Source organism: Zychaea mexicana, assembly GCF_025766255.1.
Source record: "Zychaea mexicana strain RSA 1403 chromosome Unknown BDB00scaffold_70, whole genome shotgun sequence".
In the NCBI taxonomy this organism is placed as follows: Eukaryota; Fungi; Mucoromycota; class Mucoromycetes; order Mucorales; family Lichtheimiaceae; genus Zychaea; species Zychaea mexicana.
In genome coordinates, this window is record NW_026516733.1 from 192,270 (window position 1) to 210,958 (window position 18,689).

Genomic DNA, 18,689 nt, shown 5'->3' on the forward strand with positions numbered 1-18,689 from the left:
ATATTACGTAGAAGTCCTGGAGAAATGGTTATTTTTCTTTAAAAGTAATGACGATTTTTAGGAAAGAAACGTTTCGCTTTTTTATGTCTGATTCGTCGCGCATGCTTGGTCTTCACTTATAAATTAACTTGGCCGATTTTGACACAGATGACACCACAAGCAAGCTTAAAAGCTTTGGCTTCTGAGAATGTGGGGTAAGCTGGTCTCCCTTGCTGGCACCTCCATAAGTATATTGGGACTCCACTACCACTTGCCAGTCACCGCATTGGATTGATGCCGGTCGACCTTGAGGCCTTGTATTACACCTACGCGAAGTGGACGAGCGAGATCCTGCACTAGTGTCAGACAACATTGTGGTAATGATATGCTTTTTTACTCTCCCTGTGTTTCCATTTGTTAAAAGTTGTTATTTGTTTATTTATTGGCTTGTTTCCATCGATGTAACATCTAGGACCAAACAACGTTCCTGGTCGTGGGCGTTGCTTGGCATATAATGTTTTCAGACAGCAAGATCCTGAGCTGCTTGAAGGCTTCTGGGAGTCGTTATTCAATATCGGTCACGTAGAGCCGCGACGTTGCCGATACGCAGTCGAAGGTAGATTCCGTATACATTTTAAATAATCACAAAGTGGTATCTTTGATAGTTATATACAAACTCATTATCTCATATATATTCATATAATATGGTGTGCCCAGGTCAAGGTGTTATTCCACCAGAAGACCGCGAGCTCAAACTCTTCAATCAAACTTTTTAAACGGATGGTGTCGCTACAGTATCGTGTTCCATTTTCGCAGGCCTGTGACAACGCGGCGTGGAGGTTGGTAGTACCCTCATAGCATGCACTATTAAAATTATGTATTTAGTCATGGCGACGTCTCATAAATCTGATGTTTCTAGAGTATATGCCTTCCAGCTCCAAACAAGTTAAACGCTTTCCTCGTGAAATTGACGTCACACAGTGGAGAAGAGGAAAGTATCATCTTTCCAAAGAGCCAGATGGTCTTGCTGCAGAGCGGCTTCACAATTCTCAAACAGTGTTCATAGACCCAGGTATACATCTAATCGGTTAAATTTTATTTTCAAAATATGTAACGTTATCTAAATAGATATTTTGTATGGATTATTTTAGGCATCCGGTCTCTGGTCACTGCTGTAGACACTCTTGAACCGCTCGACACACCTGAAGCAAGAACGGAGCACGTATATCAGCTAAATAACAAAACATACCAGTAAGTACTGCGTGCAGTATATTTACTTTTAGCGTGTATGAGCGTGCGTCCGCGCTTTGTGCATCTGATGCTAACATGCTTCATATTGTACTTAACCCTCTTTTAGGTTTCAATCCATGTTCAAGTGGGCGCTCCAGAAGGAGAACAAAAATCGAGCACGCTATGCTCATGTCGAACGACAGGCTCATCCGGATCAGGATATCCTGGAGATACAAGAGGTGTATGATATGATGAGAGAACATCCGGCCTCAATGCCTTCCTCGGAAGGTTTCCAAAACTATATCAGAATGTTGAGTGGCGTGCACAGACAGTAAGTTACCCAGCCATGTCGATATATACTGGAACACCGTGATCATCATTTTGGTATGAGTATTCACTCTAATTTTTTTTAAAAAAAAAATAGCGTCCATGAACAATTTAACAAACATTTCTTTCATCGGGAAACGTTACTCACTCTTTTTTCTGCGCGCAAAAGTGCATTGAAAAATCTTGCCAACAGATTGATAGGGTTGGATCACCGTGACGACGTAAGTGTCTTTCTGTATTATCCCTTTTTAATTCTTCAATGAGTACTTTCTTGAAAAGTCGCAAAAGCTAATATGGTTGCTTCAAGGTACCTCTCCCCTTCTTCTATAAGGCCTCCAAAAACGAACGCAAAGCTCACCGCCGCCAGTTTCGCCGACCGCGCCGCGCACATGCAGGATTCAGAGTGGAAGACAATTGTATTGTAGCATATGGTGATGGAAGGTTTAAGCCCTCCTACAGTCAATCCCCGTCAACGTCAACCCCGATAACGTCAACCCCGATTGCGTCAACCGATCCACTGGTACCCTTTGAAATCTAGCAATTAAAAATTTTGCCTATTCTCTACCCTCGTGGTCGTCAACTCTCGATATGGTCAACACTTTTGCTGGTACCCTGAGCGTTGACGTTAACGGGGGTCGGCTGTACAAAGGATTTGAACCTATCCCTGTTGAGGTAAAAAGAAAAATTATCTGGCAGACGTGGTGGAACGTTATTCAGTGATGAACGGAGCGAGTGTCTTGCTGTGAACTGACGCTTATATTAAAAACTACTTTGTAGGCATTCCGGGCGGTTCTACCAAGACGTGTACTGGTCATGCCCATCTATGAGTATCGAACCAGTACTGTGTAGTGCTTGCGATGCGAACGCGCGTCAATTTCGAGACCGTCCAGGAAGTGTTCAAGTGTGCCGCGAGCACACAAAGCGGAAAATTCCCCGGATCCGCGAACGTGCTGAAGACGGTGGGTGCAGGAACAATGCCCGACGGCAGCTCTGGTGTGTGGATGACGACGATTATAACCTTTGGCCAACCTCGACTTGCAACAACCTTCACAACACACGTTCACAATATAGGCTCTGTTCCTTTCTATCATGTATACAAAAAGTCTTTGAAACAGTGAGAGAGTTTCAATAGCTAACATCATGGTAATAATATACCAAAGCTTATTTTCAGCTGGTTTTCTATTATCCGTATATCCATTGAAGTTCTGCGATCATTGTCCTGTAGCTACTGTAAACAGCTAGTATTTTGATATTTTATTACATCAGTGTCTTAATAATGCATACGACTTACGCATAAGCTCACATTATGTATCTAGATGTGGAACCGTCATAATAATGCTGCGCGAAACATTGGTCGCATCTTTATTTATACGTAGAAACTGGTAATTTGAGATCACGACCGCCGCCGATGCGTCGTCCCGCCGGAGAAGATGTGTTAGATGATGCCCACGACGACGAGTTTGAAGATGAGGAGGAGTAGGGAAACGAAGAAGAAGAGCAGGAAGAGCAGGCCTTGGCGCCTGTCATGGAGTGAGTGGAGGGCCACTCCAACGAGATACAAATTGGGGGGGAGGTAAATATCTTATTCCATACTCGTTTCTTTACTTTTATAGTAGCTGTCTAACTTCTGTTTCTCGTCTCTTTTCATGCATACTCTTCAATACACTTCTTTCCTTCTTTCTGTTGGGATTTTTCTTAATGAACAAAAGACCCCAGCGGAGTTGTGTTTTTCCGGATCAAGTGCACATGATCTGAGCGCAGCACTTATTGCGGCACTTTAAATTTTAATGCATCGCGTTATCAGAATTTGTCAGCTTACTTCTGTTTTATTTTTCTTACATGTCTTTAATTTTACTGCTCTAATTGAAGTAACATATCTATGATAGACATCGGAAAATCCATAATCTCATCAACCAATCGGGAAGTAACAACGGCTTCACAATGTATAATGCTGTAGCAAACTGCCGTAAACAGGATATTTTTGATACGTGTCCAGCGAAAAAAGGGGTGCTGGTGCTGTAGCAGGAAAAGAAAGAGAGCTCGGAATCCAGAGCTGACAGGTTGGAGCATTGCAAGGGAGTAAAACAAAAATAGTGGTGGTCGTACACCATGATGCTGTTCAGCCGCAAGAGTCCACGATGCACTCGAAGACGTTGATGCAACTACTAATGCGATCACGTAGACCAAGATTTTGAGAGGAGGAACAAGAGGCACAAGAAGCATCTCGAATACTATGTATATAATAAAATCAATCATTTAAACATTTTAATTTACGTACGATGATACCTAGCACTGTAACAATGGCAAAGGATGCACCGAAAGCAAAGTGCTTTATTCTTACTTGTATCCACGAAAGCATCTTGCTTTTTCGTGTAACCAATCGTGACATCAAACAGGGCCTGTTGTAGCACAGCTGCATTTGTCCAAAACACGATCATGATGGCGAGCCAGGTCAACGCTGTTTTGAGTTGGAACAGCTCGGTGTCGTATGGGACTGGTAATCGACGGCCGCATAAGGATTTGAGAAGAATGTACATCCTAAGACCGTCGTGGAAAAAAGAAGCAAGTACTGGTGGAAGCCAAATACAATAATTGTAAGATGACAGAGGGTTGTTGCACTTTGGGTATAATAGCATGGCCGCATATGCTATGAGTCGCAATGGCGCCAGTACCATACTAAGCATATCAAGGATGTTGTGATGCGGAAAGTAAACAATGCAAAGGAATATAACAAAAGGCGGTGCCAAATACATGTTTTTCTGTTTGTTTAGATGTTGCAATGCCTAAGTGAAAAAATAAGGGAAAGGAAGAAGAATTTGGTAGTTTGGCAAGCTGATTCGCGGTAGAATATTATTAGAGTGCAGTCGTGTAACCCGATTACAAGTTTGCTCAGCATGTTCTACGTTTGCCGAAAAAACCCGCTATGAGTCAGAAATGCAAATCGTAACGTCCTCACCGTTCAGCGACGCGACATACTAACTTGATCGTCTACATACACCAACCAAGAACAACACCGACGGTGCATGCCTTCGCAAACCACACACAGCGGGTCTAAAAACCAGCCGAAGCCAATTTTCTCCTTTGCATAGGCTGCTTGTAGTGATGAGGCCAACATCGCTATGACAGATTTCTTCTCGTCAGCCAACAACAGTTTCTTCGTTGTAACTACTGCCGTCACCACTAGTTGAAATATTCTCAATGTAGTCATCGCTTGCATTCACGACCCTAATCCAAAGGTGTTGACTTGCACTATAAAAACAAATGGGTTTTTGTCGAGATCATCCCAGCCAACGACAACCAACGCACTCAACTACTTAGCGATGGAACTCCAGTCAATGATACGACCATCAACAGTACGCCAACCTTTAAAAAAGGCTATCCTTTGAAGGCAATCGATCTCTACAACCTTTCCCATGCGTCGGATCCCTCCATCAGCACCTCTAATCAATCTCTGCTTCGTCCTTTTGGCACAATTTGAGTATCAGCCTCTCTCTTACAGCCATACAGGTACTGTTCGAGGGGCAAGGCGTCGCGTACCTGGATCTTGCCCATTCAATAATCACTGTCTCATGCTCCCCGTTTACCATCATTGGAAACTGACTAACTGCTCCTTGACTTTTCTCTCGACGAACTTCGTTATGGGTTCAGTCGCGTGTTCAGCTCGAGCAGCCCTGGCCCTTATAGTTTACCGTATCCTGTTTCATGTCTTCTTCTTCGCCACCAAGCCGCAGCAGCTATTGCTCTTTAAGTCTACAACGATGCCTTGCACCACGGTATATCCCCGCCTTCGTGGACCCAAACCTGCCTATGCCTTTTGCCTAAAAGTAGCGATTTATCATCTCTCAAGAACTGGCGCCCGATTTCTCTAATCAATGCTGACGCCAAGGTCTTTACCACATTGGTCAATGCTCGGCTCTGGACCTGCGTTCCTCCTCTCATCACTGGTCACCAGACTAGCTTTCAACCCAACAAATTTATTGCTGATAACGGCTTCATGGCTCGCTTGATTATGGCGTATGCACGCGACCATCGAATCCCAGGAGTTGGCTTGTTGCTCAACCAAGAAAAGGCTCACGATCGCATCCATCCGTCAGATCTACGTTAGGTTTTATTACACGCTAATTCACCGTGGTTACTTGTTCTTTCCACTCGTTCTCTTTTCTTTAGCACTGAAATCTCGGTTATATTGTTAATGGTTATTTGAGTCAGCCCATCTCCCAAGGCCATGGCCTTCGCCAGGGTAACCCGATCTCTCCCCTTCTCTTCAATTTGGCTTTTGAACCATTGTTGCATTCCATTTTGGATGATTCTCATTTGTCTGGCTTCCGTTTTGGTTCGCCTAGTGCTCCATTGGCCTATACTTCTCCGGCTCCGGTGAAATTGTTAGCGGATTCCGTTGATGTGCTCGTCTTCCTGTCATCACTATCATATCAGAAATATACGTTCTCCAAGTTCACCTATCGAGACACTCGCAAGCATCTAACGCCCGAGTCAAGCATCACAAGGCTCAAGCTATTCTTTATCTGGTCAGCCTCTTCCGAAACGGCAAAGCGCACTCTCAGCGGTTCAGGTCGTAGCTTGGCACGAACGGTATTCCACCAATGCTGTCAAGTACCTATGTTATTCTTTGAATTCTGCAATAAATCAGTTAGACCGTTTCCTTGACAATTTCCCCCACAAAGTCATCGATGATGTCTCGCTGCATCAGCAACTAAACCTTTCCGTCCTGGGACAAGTGACAGCTCTAAATACTTTGTTGTTATCTAAAGTATGGCCTGTGTTAAGAGCCGTGCCTACCACTAAAAAGTCTCTTTCTTCTCTTAAAACCATTAGTGTATCGTCCATAATGCATCATATTGTTCTCTTGTACGCTATGACTATTTGACCCTCCCCAAATCTCTGGATGGTCTTGGTTTGCTAGACCCGGGTAAATAACAGCAAGCTCTACGGTTACGATGGCTTTCGGGATTTTGGAACACTTCTCCTACCCTTTCTTCCTAATTATACTCAACTGTTTCGTATGTTTCTTGTTCCTTATCCGGATTTACTGACCCTTTATTCCCCATTATATTCCCTGAATGTCGTTCTTCTGCCTTGAAGACAAGTTGGGTGCTTTCAAATCAGGGTTCTTCGCCATTGATTCCATTGATCTTGCTTCTACTTCTTCTATTCGTACTTGTCTCTTTCTACCACTTATTTTCGCATATTAAGACACTTCTCCTTTGTCTTTTACACCAATGTCACCTCTTCTCCCTCTTTCGGTATCTGATGCTCTCATCTTTGATCCAACCCTGGAATTATCTTCGCCGCTGTGTTACTTCAGTAATGACTATGGCGCACAATTTAATTTCGCACTTTTTCCTGGCGCTCGATTCTGGCGTTGCTCTGATCACTTTGTTTCTGGCTCTCCTCCTAGCTCCTGAACCAGACCGCAAACCTTGAGATCGGCCATGTCGACCTTTCGCCTTTTGCTGAACGCTACTGGTTGTATGGTCATGGTATGGTCCAGTGCACCACCAAAGATTTTCGTCGTCATCATCAAGACATTGCCGTCACACGCCTCCCATCTAATTTCCCTCGGCTTCGTCGCGTTTTATGGCGCCTCTTTTGGACAGCGCCCATCCAGCCGCACGCCCAGACAATCTGGCGGCGCGCCATTCTCAACCGTTTGTCATGTCGTAGTGAGCTTGATCGTCGCATGTCCGACCGGTTCCCCTCCTCACAGTGTCCACTTTGCGCGGCTACTGCTGATGATCGCTACCACTTCCTGGTTTCCTGCCCGCGCAAATGGATTGCTTGGGACATGGTATGCACTCGTCTTGGTTTGGACTGTCCATTGCCCGACACCATCATTTCAGCACTTTTCGGGTTGCAACTCCCAGGATGGTCTCTCCGCGTTCGCCTCAGCACAACTCAAGTCTTTTCCTCTATCCTCATGTCCATCTAGCGTTGGCGCTATATATTCGATTATGTTCCTTTCATCAATGAATCACTAGCCGATTTTGCCGAGACTGTCATCATCAGGATTACCAAAGAGGCTTTGTCCCATATACTACCAACACTTTCAGACCCCCTTTATACCACTTCCATTTTCTTCTCTTAGTAGATACTTCCCTCTCTTCATTTGATCATATTGTTTTCTTTCTTTTCTTTCTTGTCTCGCCTTCATAATCCCTTTTCTGCTCATTTCCTGATTCCTAGCTGTCATCTTGCTGTTGCCGTTCAAGCCTTTCGAGAACCGCCGTCAATCTCATCGATCATCGGTTGCCGGAGCACTTATTGGCGGCACATTTTTTCAAATATTATGCATCGCATTAGTAGACCTTGTCAGTTTACTTTTGTTTTACTTTGTTATATGTTTTTAATTCTGCTACTCTGTTTGAAGTGCCATATCTATGATAGACATCGGAAAATCGGTAATTTCACCAACTAAACAGGAAGTAACAACGGCTTCACAATGTATAATGCTGTAGCAAACTGCCGTAAACAAGATATTTTTGATAGGTGTCCAGCGAATTAAGTCGTGCTGGTGTTCTAGTAGGAGAAGAAAGAGAGCGCGAAATCCAGAGCTGACAGGTTGGAGCATTGCAAGAGAACATAACATGAGAAGTGGTGGTCCTACATCTTGCTGTTCAGCCACAAGAGTCCACGATGCACTCGAAGACGTTGATGACACTACCGATTCGATCACGTAAAAGAAGATTTTAAGAGGAGGAAAGAAAGGCATAAGAAGCATCATGAATACTATGTACATGACAAAACAATTCATGCAAACATTATTAGTTTTAACTATGCGATAATACCTATCACTGCATGAATAAAGTTCTTCGTTTCAACAATGATGAAGAGCGCACCGAAAGCAAAGTGCTTTATTCTTACTTGTATCCACGAAATTATCTTGCTCTTTCGTGTAACCAATCGTGACATCGAACAGGGCCTGTTGTAGCACAGCTGCATTTTTCCAATACACGATCATGATGGCGAGCCAGGTCAACGCTGTTTTTAGTTGGAACAGCTCGGTGTCGTATGGGACTGGTAATGGACGGCCACTTGGGGATTTGAAAAGAATGTACATCCTAACTCCGTCGTGAAAAAAAGAAGCAAGTACTGGCGGAAGCCATATACAACAATTGTAAGATAATAGAGGGTTGTTGCACCTTGGGTATAATAGCATGGCCGCATATGCTATGAGTCGCAATGGCGCCAGTACCATACTGAGCATATCGAGAATGTTGTGACGCGGAAAGTAAACAATGCAAAGGAATATAACAAAAAGCGGTACCAAATACATGTTTTTCTGTTTGTTTAGATGCTGCAATGCCTAAGTGAAAAAATAAGGAAAAGGAAGAAGAGATTGGTAGCTTGGCAAGATGACTCGCGGTAGAATATCGTTAAAGTCCAGTCGTGTAACCCGATTACAAGTTTTGCTCAGCATGTTCTATGTTTGCCTATTTGCTGAAGCTGAGTTTCATAATTAATAAGGCCAATATGGTACTCATGCTGAAAAGATATCACAATTGACACTCATCTGGATTTATTATGGTTGCTCTAGAAGTTAGCTTTGTAACCTCTTAAGACGCAAAGGGAAGTATTGGTATTTACAAGTACCAACATGGATAAAACTCCGAAAAAATAGGTTGATTTCTACAATGGACGTGGGCGAAGGAACGATATACCGCATTGAGAAGCTTATACAAGATCGAATACACACAGTTCTCCAGTCTTTTATTCTCGCAATGGTGCATGATACAGGCAAGCTGGAATCTTGTTCATTTGCTTTGCTCTACAGGTCACAGGCAGTGGAAAATTCGATATTTTTCAAGCTCTCGATTGCAGTCGCTTATACACTGTCAACTGTATCATGTTTTATCTCAACTCAAGATAGCAGAAACAGATTGCTCCAATTTCCTACTTTGGTCAATCTTAACGAGGTATACAGTTTGCTCACAGTGGCAGATCTCGTTTTGTCAACAACACAACGCGATTTCCATCAAGGGCGACATGCATATGCCGCAGGCCATTATAACCAAGCACCGGCACAACGACAAGAAAACAGTATCTCTTCTGTGGCTACTGTTTTTGGCAAAGAACGCCACTTCTTTATCAATTCCAGTAGTCTCTATATAACTTTTATCCCTTTTTTTACAATTTAAGAGAGAAAATCTCTTTTGGTGTTGGTTGCCCACGGACATCAAAGGAGTATACATCTTTCGGATTTTACTTAACGGAGCAAAAAAAGATACATATTACAGTATCGGCGAGGAAAAAGTATACGTTATCTTCTCTGTGACCCAATTTACTAGTCACGCGATTGGTATATTTGAGCGTTATTCAGCTATTGCTTAGAAGAGGGGATTATTACAAAGCAATCGATTCAGGCGAATACAAAACCATAGATACCTTTTTCTTATTACATCGTACTTCAAAAACATTAATAAGTAATAATATGGAATACATTTTTTACTGATGTCGTACATAACCTGTCGTTGCTCCTCATACTGGTGGGAGGACCAGCAGTGTTATATAGTATACAGCACTGCAGGATACTATGATACTTCCACGCACTAAGCGATGGTGAAATACTTGATCTCCTGCAACCCGAGTAGCGTACATATTAAGCTGTTGAAAACAAGCAGCTTTTTTGTGAATGCACGTGCTAAAATACGTGTTACCATATTGCAAAGCAGAAGCGATATCGCTGTGGATCAAGCACTCATTGAGAAAGGGAAAGCGACAGATCGGCGGATGATATCCTTCTACGAAAATAAGACGAAAGATTGGAGCTCTAAAAATCCATTAATATAAAGCAGTAATTATTTCTCAATGCTGTTGTCGAAGGGAATACTGTACGTGATTCTTTAAGATGACCTGTTTAATATCAACATCCGATGGGTATGATAACAATGAGAAAGGGAAGCAAATGCGCAGGAAGCTCAAGAAGTTGATTATCCATACTTCAATGGACCCCCGTTAATGTCAACCTCTTTTTTGTCAACACTCGATAAGTTCAACGTTTTTTCAACTTCAATGTAAGGTCAATGCCAACACCTAAGCCAGGGTTGATTTCTTATCGAGGTCAAATACTTCCAATCAAAGGGGTTTATTCCGTCGTCGGTTAGACTGCGTAGCATACATAGCCTTTTATAAATTTTTCAAATTTCAGGTATGATATGGCATGCACTATTGCGTCATGAAGTTCCTCCTCCCCATGCAAAATATCAAGAAAAGTATCAATACTACCGCATATAGTACATATCTATTGACTGACTGTACATACAGTTTATGCCCCTATTCTTTAACGACAGTCACAACAGTGAATAGCATAGTAGCTGCTGCTTCTATTAGTTATACATGGAGATGCTTTTAACTCGTTCATCACCTTTTTCCTTCTTTTTTTTTCAGTCATCTATTTTCTTATATTATTTAAGTCATGACAAAATTAGTGCCATCGAACTGCCAACAAAGGGCATAATCATGGACATGTTTGCAAATTACGTGCTAAACAAATTTATAACAACCAATAATTATAATTCATGTTTACGATGGAAGTTGCAAACAACCAAGTTGCTCAAGCTCATACTTTGTGCAATTGGCACGTACTGGTTAATGCTAGTAAGTGTATCATTTTTAGTAATATAATAGTATCGACGGTGATACTTGTAGTAATAGTAATCATGAAATAGATACATAATGTTTTACTACATTTAAATGAGAAAAATCAAGTTTTGCTTTATTATGAACAACATTTCTTCTATTACATTCTTGAATAGCCTATATACAATGCATTTCTTGGCCCACTCAGCAATATACCAGGTCCACTCGTCCTCAAATTCTGGAGCAGACTTTTGATGCTAAGAGGAAATGGTCCTCCCGGAACAAAGTAATGATGATACTATAATCTAAGATGATGATTGTTCCGTACAGCCCAGCAGCGTGTTTTTTCTTTTTGCCAGTTGTATCATGACTTGCTGATAGGAATACTCCCCGCAACTTTTTTTTATATAAACGATTGGAAGCTTCATTAAATTACAAGAGTGGCAAGATCGATACGGACGAGTAACTCGAGTCGGTCCATATACGATATCCATTTCTGACAAGCACATGCTGCAGCAAGTACTATGTCATGAAGATTTGCCGAAAGGACCTGCATACAAACGAGTCAAAAGTGAGCTATATTCAGATTTTTGTTATATCAACAGTATTTTGAAAAGAATGCATTCTTTCGTGTCTTGCTATATATGCACTTGACCTAAAGGGATTATGTATAGAGCTGGGTAATAACATGTTTTTTACTGCTGATAAGCGGTTTCATCGACAACGGGTAAGTTTACTAATTATCAGTAGTACGCAAAAGAGAGAACTAAACTATACATCAAATTTATAGAGACGTATCATATCGCCTGCATTTTCAGTCAAGTACCTGAACTCTCTTGAAATTTACATGCTCTCAGCGAACGAAGCATTCGTTCAGCGTATTGATAAAGACATTAAACGAACCAATAATTTAACTACGGGAGGCTATGGTGAGGTGGATATTTGGAAACTTTTGAACTATCTAATTCTCGACATAATCGGCGAAACAGCTTTTGGGCAGACATTCGAACTACTTGAGAAGGACAATGACCATATTGTTCCGCGTACAGTTTCGCGGACAATCGAGACGATCTCATATGTATGTAGTAACCATTAGTCAAACCAATTAAGAAAACATTATACTGTACTGTAGTTACGTGAACTCACAAAGTTAGCGCTTACCTTTTTCTTTTTGCTGTTCTGAAGGTTTGCGCTAATCCTATCGCTGGGGTGCTGAAAACGCTTCTGTCATTTAGCGAGATTAGGGCCGCCAACAATAAAATGCAATATGTATACATCTTTTTTTCTGTTGTTTCCAATGTCGAAATTATTATCATACTTATAATATCACTTTATTCTAAACAGTTTATGGAAAAGATTATCATGGACCGATTGCAGGGTGGTGAAAAAGCGCGTCGTAACGATATTCTTCAAATTCTCATCGACAGCCAAAAATCAACAAATAAGCACGACCGACTTACTGTAGATGCGATTGCTCAAGAAACCATTATCTTTCTTGTTGCCGGCTCCGAGACCACGAGCAATACGATCGGATTTGCATTGATTGAGCTATTACGGAATCCTCACGCTTTTGTTGCATTGCGCAAAGAGATCGATAGTGTACAACAACAATCCGATGGCTCTGCTGCTCTGGGAACGCTGCTATGTCACAAGGAGCTGAAGAGTTTGCCTTATTTAAATGCTGTAATTTATGAGTCCATGCGTCTTAACTTCATTGCTCCCAGTGGCATGGAGCGCAGAGCGGATAAGGATATGGTCTTAGGTGGCCGTGTTTTTGTACCGCAAGGGGTAGGATGTGAAACACCAGAATATCAATGATGATAGCGAGTTGCACTAAACTAACTCTTTGCACACACATATATAGACCTTTATACAATGCAATCCTTACGGTGCTCAACGTGACCCAGGCTATTGGCCTGAGCCATCGAAATTTAAACCTGAACGTTGGATTAATGGGTCTGATGCTCCTGCAGATCACGAAGCTTTCTTTCCTTTCAGTACAGGGTAAAGATACTAGATGATTGCTCTGATAATGAAATGTTAAAAACAAACACGCTAACAGCTTTAACTACTTAGATCAAGAAAATGCATTGGCAATACGTTCGCTTTACACGAAATGCTAATCACCCTTGCAAACCTTGTGAAACTTTACGATTTCAGAGCGATCCCTGCAGAACTTGAGGCATCAAACGAAAGACGTGCCTTTGTAACACTGACTTTGAAAAACAGAAGCTTCAAAGTTCAGATGAAGCGTAGATAGTTATTACTCTGTTCTTTAATACTATACATTATGGCGGAACATTGTAAACGAAGATCGCTGTTCATAAAGTATGAGCGTTACTGTGATTCAGGTGACACAAAGGACAAAATTTCAGGGACAGAAACGTGACTTGTGCTGGGTTGCTGTCAAAAAGAAAAGTTTTCCGCGAGATTCAGAAAAGCTACTCTTTCTAGTTTTTCATCGTTTTACACACTTCCTTATGGTACGTTTCCCTTTTTTTATATCACTTGAAAAGAAGACCGTGTGTTTGTTTTGCAAAGGATGATACCCGATTTTATTTGCACGTCAGTCCGAACTTTTGACTGTGGATGAACTTTCGCTTTTTTCTGATGCAAAGAACATGTCTTTTTTCGGTGGAAAGAGACTTCATGCATTCGTCGTCGAAGAGCAATATCATCTAACTCGCCGTGTTGTTATTGTTCTCTCTAGTTTAAGCTATCCAAAGCTATATTTTGCTACCTATGTTAGCCAATACCAGAAAGGGAAGAAGGAAGCGGATTGTTGTTAGCTAGACTGTGGATGCTATAAGTAAAATAAAGATGATATTGCTTTAGATAAAGAATTGGAAGGGTGCTTGTTTTGATGTAGAAGTGTGTCGAGAAGGATTATTTCGTGCTTTGGAGCATGTGATTCTGTCATTGTCACACTACAACGGTGTGCTAAAAAATAGACACTTTGCCTTTCTATTTGTGCACATCCATGGCAGAGGCCAATCGTTCTTTACCGCATTCGACCAGCAATCCCCACATTTATATACAAGTGAGGAGAATCAAGACCTCAGCATGGAGATGGGACGAAGGTTGCATAGAGAAAAACTGTGACTTTGCCTTTTGCAGAGTTTGACACTGCCCTCTCCTTGCTCAGTTTATTGAACGCTTGTTATTACTATTACAGTGGATGTAATCACCTTGCGGTAATATGACAACATTAACTGTGAGTTAAGTAAAGTGTCGACTACTCTCGGCAACGGCAACAAGAACGGGATATACATTACTCGAGCGGTAAAAGTCGACGATGAGAACAGTAATAAAGTATAAAAAATGACAACAAACAATGGCAACAGCAGCAGCAGCAGTCGGCCGCAGCAGACTTTGTTTCAAATTTTCCATACGCGATTCTGGAGTACAGATCATGCTTGGTGCGCGAAAATGATCTGCTTCAATGCTTGGAGGTCTCAAAAGCATGGCGCGACAAGATTACCAATTGTCCAGCTTTGTGGCATCAAAATCACGGTTGACCATGGGCAGGATACACCTACGATCGAGCTTATGTTGTCCATATCAACATTATCATCATGACCATTGTCATCGTCCTCACTGCAGCACCAACAGCAAAGGTTGATTTATATCGAATCACATGGTCTAAAAGATTCGTTCTGGGTAATAGCATACAAAGGTTTACGGGGCTTGTCAGCCTCAGGGGAAGTCAAGCTGGATTATCGCGACGACGCCAGGTCTGGAATCGTTTTTTGAAGAGTTACTGTTAAAGCAGCAAAATAACGCATCATCATCATTATCGTCGTCGTCGCCGTCGTCGTTTCTTAACAGAATGATCACCTAACTGACTCTAGACATTATGGAATTTTTGAAGAATCCTGAGTTAGAGCTATTCGGCAGCATCATCGGCAATCATGCCATCGAGCTACGAATGTATAACCATATCACGGATGCTGATGTACGACAGTTCTCCCAGCAACAACAGCAGCAGTAACAGTAATCGATAGCAGCGACCCGAGACGGAAGGAGAAGACAGCAACAGCAACATAACCATCATCCTCAATCATTCAAGTTTGTCATTGCGCTCAGGTTTCCAAGGAAATAGAACTCCTTGTCGAGCGATTATTTCCCATTTCAAACAAAAAAACAGTATGTATCTAAGACAAAAAAATAATTTCATTAAGCAAATTTACAAAGGTTGGTAAGAGAGTGTTATAAGAAAAGAAGGAAGGAGGCAAGGGATGGAGGGAGAGAGACTTGGGTATTATGCTGTATATGTGGACCGGCTTAGTGTGTATATAAGGGCGTTATCTAAAATTGCATTTTGAATGAGAACGGACCACCACTACCGCCACCACCAGGGAAACCGCCGCCACCTCCAAAAGGGAACCCGCCTTGGAAGTGCGCGAATGGATTGCCGCCACGTTGTTGATGGAATGGATGGCCACCACCACCACCACCACCACTTTGACCATTTTCAGGATCATACGGGTCGTAACCATTATCGTATTGCTGGCGCATTTCTGTTGAAAAAAAGTTGCAAGTTAGTTCAATTATACCTAGTGTGTACATGTACATGTAGGGTAAAAGAGAACCTCCTCGCTTTCTTACCATCATCGCTGAGCACTTCATAAGCCTGGTTGATATCCGCCATCTTCTTCTCCACTTCTTCTTTGGATAAATCGCCGGAATACTTGTCCGGATGCCATTCTTGTGCTTTACGTCTATATGCCTTCTTGATATCACGCGAATCCGCGTCCCTTGCCACATCCAAGATCTTGTAATAATCGCGCCGTTTACTCTGCCGTAACATTTGTTGTGCCCGCTGCAGCATGTGTCGTACCCGATTGTTTTGGCCACCACTGACTTCATTGGCCTTTTCCAAAATCCGAACCGCTTCTTCAAACTCGTTTTGTTTTAACTTGACTTCACCCATATTGATCAATGCGTCCAGATTGTCGTCTTGTAATTCCAACGTAGCAGAGCACCACTTTTCAATAACGTTCTGTTTCCCTTTGTTGTTCTCGGCAGCGATCTTACACGCTAGTTCGTAGCATTTGATGTGGAGTCGTTTGGGTAAGGGTGAAGTGATGTCGAGTTCTTGTACTAGTGCATTGTAAGGCTCATCGATTTCGGAAACCACGCCAGCAGAAGATGGTGTGCCAATGATTTTGTTGCTAGCTGTTGCATATCGCTTTGCTTCGAAATCGTCTTGTGCCTTGTTGATCTCCTTGTCCAGCTTTTTGATTTGTCGAAAGAGCTTTTTGCATTGTTTTTGTTCCGGATCGTAGTGTAAGCATTGTTTAAGTTGTGAAAGTGCGCCTTGTGCTTCGTACAGTGAGAAAAAGTTAATCTTGGCCAAACGGACTAAAATGTCTGGATCGGAAGGGTTCAAATATGCCGCTCGACTATTTTTAAAAATGAATTGTTAATTTTTCGGTATTTTGTACTTGTTATAGCAAAATACTGTATACTCACGTCAGATCACCAGCTGCCTCCTCAATTTCTCCTTTGCCAATGTGACAATTGGCACGCAAGATACGTAAACGAGTCAACTGTGGTGCAGTTGTAATTACATTCGAGGCATGTTGGATGCATTCGTCATACTGGTTCTTTTCCCATGCCTTTTCAGCCGCTTGCATGGTTGATTCGGCCTCATTGACAGCTTGCAGCTATATTACAACAACACAATATACAAGTCAGTTTTCTTACAATGACACCCTATCCAAAACACTAAAAGAAAAGAGTTTTTTACCAAAGCCATAGCGTCAGCATCCTTGGGATGACCCTTTAAATATTTCTGCAGATCCTTCGTGGCCAATGCAAACTCGCCTTCTTTTGCATAGATCCGTGCGCGCTGCATCAGTGCCTGATCAAAATCAGGCTTCAGATCAAGAATTTTCGAAAAATCGTCTGCAGCTGCATTGTTGCGTCCCAAGGATAGATATGCCGTGGCTCGCTTGTAGTAAGACAAGTAGTTATCCGGATCCTTTTCTACAAAACCATGCAATGAGCATTTAGCATACAGTTCGAGATTTACATGGAGACTATGAACGAGAGAGGGAAAGAAAAGAGGAAAAACTTACGAATGGCAGCGTCAAAGCTTATCAAAGCGTCATTAAGCTGTCCGGTAACGAGAAACTGGTTTCCTTCCGTAAGGTGTTGCTGCGTGCTCTTGTCTGCCAGAATAGAGACTGGAAATAAGAACGGCAGCACGCATGCGATCAGATAGCGATGATGCAGCATGAATGTGTGTGTTGGTAAGGGTGAAAGAATAAAGAACAAAAAAGAAAGAAGCAAGTACCTTCGTAGCCAAGAATGGTAAATGTAAATTAGAATCCAGCAGTGTAGCTTTATGTGGGGGATTTTCATTGGCTGTCCAGTACTGCTTCACGGTCACTGTCATGTCTGTAGTAAGGTTCATCGACCACTCAAAGGAATCCATTTCTGGCTACATGTCCAATTGCTGACTCCCAAGTCGAACCTTGAACTTTGACGGGGGCACGGAGGCCGATCACTTTTTCTTTTTAAGCGCGTTATAAACTCGATATACCAACATGTCAGCAACGCAAGGCGACTTTATAAAACACATTTTAAGTAGTGTACATGCAAAACAAAATTCACCCGGCGGATCGGTCATTGATCAATACATTGAACGAACATACGAATTCCTCGACGCTGTGAGTTGAAATTTGCGCGGTGCGGAATCTTTATCACGGTGTATATATTGAAAAAACCCCCTTATACTAACGGGTGCCGAAACCATTATCAAGATAGACTGGTCACAGAAATGGTTACAGGGATTAATTGGGTTCCATGTCATTTGCTTTGCCACAACGTTGTTGCTAAGGAACCATTCTACTGGGCTCTCTGTCTATTTTTTTGTACTATGTAAGTTTTTGATTGATTCATGCGCGGTGATGATATTTATGTTCCCCTCAGGAAAAAGAAAGCAAAGAAGTGTGTGACAAATGGTGGTAGAAAGGACAATAATCGAGATTAAATTAATTGATGCGATTGTACTGTCATGCTATGTGTGTGCATGTGCTACTCTATTAGTGGGCATGGCAGCATTGGTAAAGCCATTGAACGGCCTGTGTAAGACGCACTGGGAAGAGTTTGCGTCGGCCGATTACTTTGACGAGTCGGGCTTGTTTATCGTTTCCGTGTATGCGTTGCCGCTCGTGTTCAATGCTTTTGTGACACTGGTAATGTTTTTTTTAATATTTGACAAGCAGCAATCGCAGCCAACGACGGAAGGGAACAAAGAAACAAAAGAGGAGCCGAAACTATGGCAACCTTCTAATATAAAGTCAATATATAGATATTCATTCTTAAAACGGCAGCGGGACTTCTGGTGAGTATGAAGCGGGCTCAAATCAGGCAGCAGCAACAGAAAAGACGCAGCGACAAGCAGAATAAGAAGGACGAGTAATAGAGAACCTATGCTGATGTACTACATGACACCCATGATAATTTATCGAATTTAATGTATTTTCTTTCTCTGTGTCACGTTCTGCCACTGTTAAATTGCATACATATGATATGTGTACTACGATACA

At 42.1% G+C, this 18,689-nt stretch overlaps 10 protein-coding genes across 10 annotated transcripts; 6 read left to right on the forward strand and 4 right to left on the reverse strand.

Annotated features, from left to right (window-relative positions):
• Positions 1 to 549: 549 nt before the first annotated feature.
• BDB00DRAFT_837567 (uncharacterized protein) lies at positions 550 to 1,753 on the forward strand. The gene is made up of 6 exons (XM_053124565.1): positions 550 to 595; positions 697 to 818; positions 899 to 1,051; positions 1,131 to 1,230; positions 1,337 to 1,568; positions 1,685 to 1,753. The coding sequence occupies exons 3-5, from the start codon at positions 904 to 906 to the stop codon at positions 1,542 to 1,544; spliced, it is 456 nt and encodes a 151-aa protein (XP_052976802.1). The 5' UTR covers positions 550 to 595; positions 697 to 818; positions 899 to 903; the 3' UTR covers positions 1,545 to 1,568; positions 1,685 to 1,753.
• On the reverse strand, positions 1,634 to 1,991 carry BDB00DRAFT_837589 (uncharacterized protein). The gene is made up of 2 exons (XM_053124566.1): positions 1,796 to 1,991; positions 1,634 to 1,773 (listed from the first exon to the last, which is right to left on the reverse strand). Exons 1-2 carry the CDS (start codon positions 1,925 to 1,927, stop codon positions 1,681 to 1,683), a joined length of 225 nt encoding a protein of 74 aa, XP_052976803.1. The 5' UTR covers positions 1,928 to 1,991; the 3' UTR covers positions 1,634 to 1,680.
• Positions 1,992 to 2,645: 654 nt separating this feature from the next.
• BDB00DRAFT_837599 (uncharacterized protein) lies at positions 2,646 to 3,106 on the forward strand. Its single transcript, XM_053124567.1, has 4 exons — positions 2,646 to 2,766; positions 2,853 to 2,889; positions 2,913 to 2,968; positions 3,017 to 3,106. The coding sequence occupies exons 1-4, from the start codon at positions 2,677 to 2,679 to the stop codon at positions 3,068 to 3,070; spliced, it is 237 nt and encodes a 78-aa protein (XP_052976804.1). The 5' UTR covers positions 2,646 to 2,676; the 3' UTR covers positions 3,071 to 3,106.
• Positions 3,017 to 4,343, reverse strand: BDB00DRAFT_837602 (uncharacterized protein). The gene is made up of 3 exons (XM_053124568.1): positions 3,878 to 4,343; positions 3,246 to 3,767; positions 3,017 to 3,109 (listed from the first exon to the last, which is right to left on the reverse strand). The coding sequence occupies exons 1-2, from the start codon at positions 4,287 to 4,289 to the stop codon at positions 3,388 to 3,390; spliced, it is 792 nt and encodes a 263-aa protein (XP_052976805.1). The 5' UTR covers positions 4,290 to 4,343; the 3' UTR covers positions 3,017 to 3,109; positions 3,246 to 3,387.
• Positions 4,344 to 6,091: 1,748 nt separating this feature from the next.
• Positions 6,092 to 6,382, forward strand: BDB00DRAFT_734851 (uncharacterized protein; the record flags this gene model as incomplete). Its single annotated transcript, XM_053118369.1, has 1 exon — positions 6,092 to 6,382. A coding segment is annotated over one exon (291 nt), but the record flags the coding sequence as incomplete, so codon positions are not given.
• A 1,337-nt stretch (positions 6,383 to 7,719) lies between these two features.
• BDB00DRAFT_553598 (uncharacterized protein) lies at positions 7,720 to 8,880 on the reverse strand. The gene is made up of 2 exons (XM_053117829.1): positions 8,416 to 8,880; positions 7,720 to 8,280 (listed from the first exon to the last, which is right to left on the reverse strand). The coding sequence occupies exons 1-2, from the start codon at positions 8,825 to 8,827 to the stop codon at positions 7,907 to 7,909; spliced, it is 786 nt and encodes a 261-aa protein (XP_052976807.1). The 5' UTR covers positions 8,828 to 8,880; the 3' UTR covers positions 7,720 to 7,906.
• Positions 8,881 to 11,818: 2,938 nt separating this feature from the next.
• Positions 11,819 to 13,390, forward strand: BDB00DRAFT_875277 (cytochrome P450; the record flags this gene model as incomplete). Its single annotated transcript, XM_053127323.1, has 5 exons — positions 11,819 to 11,857; positions 11,921 to 12,208; positions 12,475 to 12,918; positions 12,995 to 13,134; positions 13,207 to 13,390. 5 exons carry the CDS (start codon positions 11,819 to 11,821, stop codon positions 13,388 to 13,390), a joined length of 1,095 nt encoding a protein of 364 aa, XP_052976808.1.
• Positions 13,391 to 14,451: 1,061 nt separating this feature from the next.
• Positions 14,452 to 15,121, forward strand: BDB00DRAFT_875278 (uncharacterized protein; the record flags this gene model as incomplete). Its single annotated transcript, XM_053127324.1, has 3 exons — positions 14,452 to 14,533; positions 14,659 to 14,790; positions 14,982 to 15,121. 3 exons carry the CDS (start codon positions 14,452 to 14,454, stop codon positions 15,119 to 15,121), a joined length of 354 nt encoding a protein of 117 aa, XP_052976809.1.
• Positions 15,122 to 15,290: 169 nt separating this feature from the next.
• Positions 15,291 to 17,401, reverse strand: BDB00DRAFT_837611 (uncharacterized protein). Its single transcript, XM_053124569.1, has 5 exons — positions 17,214 to 17,401; positions 16,883 to 17,121; positions 16,606 to 16,799; positions 15,739 to 16,535; positions 15,291 to 15,650 (listed from the first exon to the last, which is right to left on the reverse strand). The coding sequence occupies exons 1-5, from the start codon at positions 17,371 to 17,373 to the stop codon at positions 15,439 to 15,441; spliced, it is 1,602 nt and encodes a 533-aa protein (XP_052976810.1). The 5' UTR covers positions 17,374 to 17,401; the 3' UTR covers positions 15,291 to 15,438.
• A 191-nt stretch (positions 17,402 to 17,592) lies between these two features.
• BDB00DRAFT_553617 (transmembrane protein 18-domain-containing protein) lies at positions 17,593 to 18,675 on the forward strand. Its single transcript, XM_053117830.1, has 4 exons — positions 17,593 to 17,807; positions 17,901 to 18,018; positions 18,187 to 18,335; positions 18,452 to 18,675. Exons 1-4 carry the CDS (start codon positions 17,685 to 17,687, stop codon positions 18,560 to 18,562), a joined length of 501 nt encoding a protein of 166 aa, XP_052976811.1. The 5' UTR covers positions 17,593 to 17,684; the 3' UTR covers positions 18,563 to 18,675.
• The last annotated feature ends 14 nt before the right edge of the window (positions 18,676 to 18,689 follow it).

What these genes read in the sequence shown, in the direction of transcription:
- BDB00DRAFT_837567 (XM_053124565.1), top strand. Translation starts at nt 904, where the DNA reads ATGCCTTCCAGCTCCAAACAAGTTAAACGCTTTCCTCGTGAAATTGAC. An exon ending in AACAGTGTTCATAGACCCAG is followed by an intron (nt 1,052 to 1,130) that starts GTATACATCTAA and finishes GGATTATTTTAG; the next exon opens with GCATCCGGTCTCTGGTCACT. An exon ending in CTAAATAACAAAACATACCA is followed by an intron (nt 1,231 to 1,336) that starts GTAAGTACTGCG and finishes ACCCTCTTTTAG; the next exon opens with GTTTCAATCCATGTTCAAGT.
- BDB00DRAFT_837589 (XM_053124566.1), bottom strand. Translation starts at nt 1,927, where the DNA reads ATGTGCGCGGCGCGGTCGGCGAAACTGGCGGCGGTGAGCTTTGCGTTC.
- BDB00DRAFT_837599 (XM_053124567.1), top strand. Translation starts at nt 2,677, where the DNA reads ATGGTAATAATATACCAAAGCTTATTTTCAGCTGGTTTTCTATTATCC. An exon ending in ATCATTGTCCTGTAGCTACT is followed by an intron (nt 2,767 to 2,852) that starts GTAAACAGCTAG and finishes TTATGTATCTAG; the next exon opens with ATGTGGAACCGTCATAATAA. An exon ending in GTCGTCCCGCCGGAGAAGAT is followed by an intron (nt 2,969 to 3,016) that starts GTGTTAGATGAT and finishes GAGGAGGAGTAG; the next exon opens with GGAAACGAAGAAGAAGAGCA.
- BDB00DRAFT_837602 (XM_053124568.1), bottom strand. Translation starts at nt 4,289, where the DNA reads ATGTATTTGGCACCGCCTTTTGTTATATTCCTTTGCATTGTTTACTTT. An exon ending in AGATGCTTTCGTGGATACAA is followed by an intron (nt 3,768 to 3,877) that starts GTAAGAATAAAG and finishes TTATATACATAG; the next exon opens with TATTCGAGATGCTTCTTGTG.
- BDB00DRAFT_553598 (XM_053117829.1), bottom strand. Translation starts at nt 8,827, where the DNA reads ATGTATTTGGTACCGCTTTTTGTTATATTCCTTTGCATTGTTTACTTT. An exon ending in AGATAATTTCGTGGATACAA is followed by an intron (nt 8,281 to 8,415) that starts GTAAGAATAAAG and finishes TCATGTACATAG; the next exon opens with TATTCATGATGCTTCTTATG.
- BDB00DRAFT_837611 (XM_053124569.1), bottom strand. Translation starts at nt 17,373, where the DNA reads ATGCTGCATCATCGCTATCTGATCGCATGCGTGCTGCCGTTCTTATTT. An exon ending in AAGCTTTGACGCTGCCATTC is followed by an intron (nt 17,122 to 17,213) that starts GTAAGTTTTTCC and finishes ATGGTTTTGTAG; the next exon opens with AAAAGGATCCGGATAACTAC. An exon ending in TGAAGTGCTCAGCGATGATG is followed by an intron (nt 15,651 to 15,738) that starts GTAAGAAAGCGA and finishes TTTTTTCAACAG; the next exon opens with AAATGCGCCAGCAATACGAT.
- BDB00DRAFT_553617 (XM_053117830.1), top strand. Translation starts at nt 17,685, where the DNA reads ATGTCAGCAACGCAAGGCGACTTTATAAAACACATTTTAAGTAGTGTA. An exon ending in CATACGAATTCCTCGACGCT is followed by an intron (nt 17,808 to 17,900) that starts GTGAGTTGAAAT and finishes ACCATTATCAAG; the next exon opens with ATAGACTGGTCACAGAAATG. An exon ending in TGTCTATTTTTTTGTACTAT is followed by an intron (nt 18,019 to 18,186) that starts GTAAGTTTTTGA and finishes CTACTCTATTAG; the next exon opens with TGGGCATGGCAGCATTGGTA.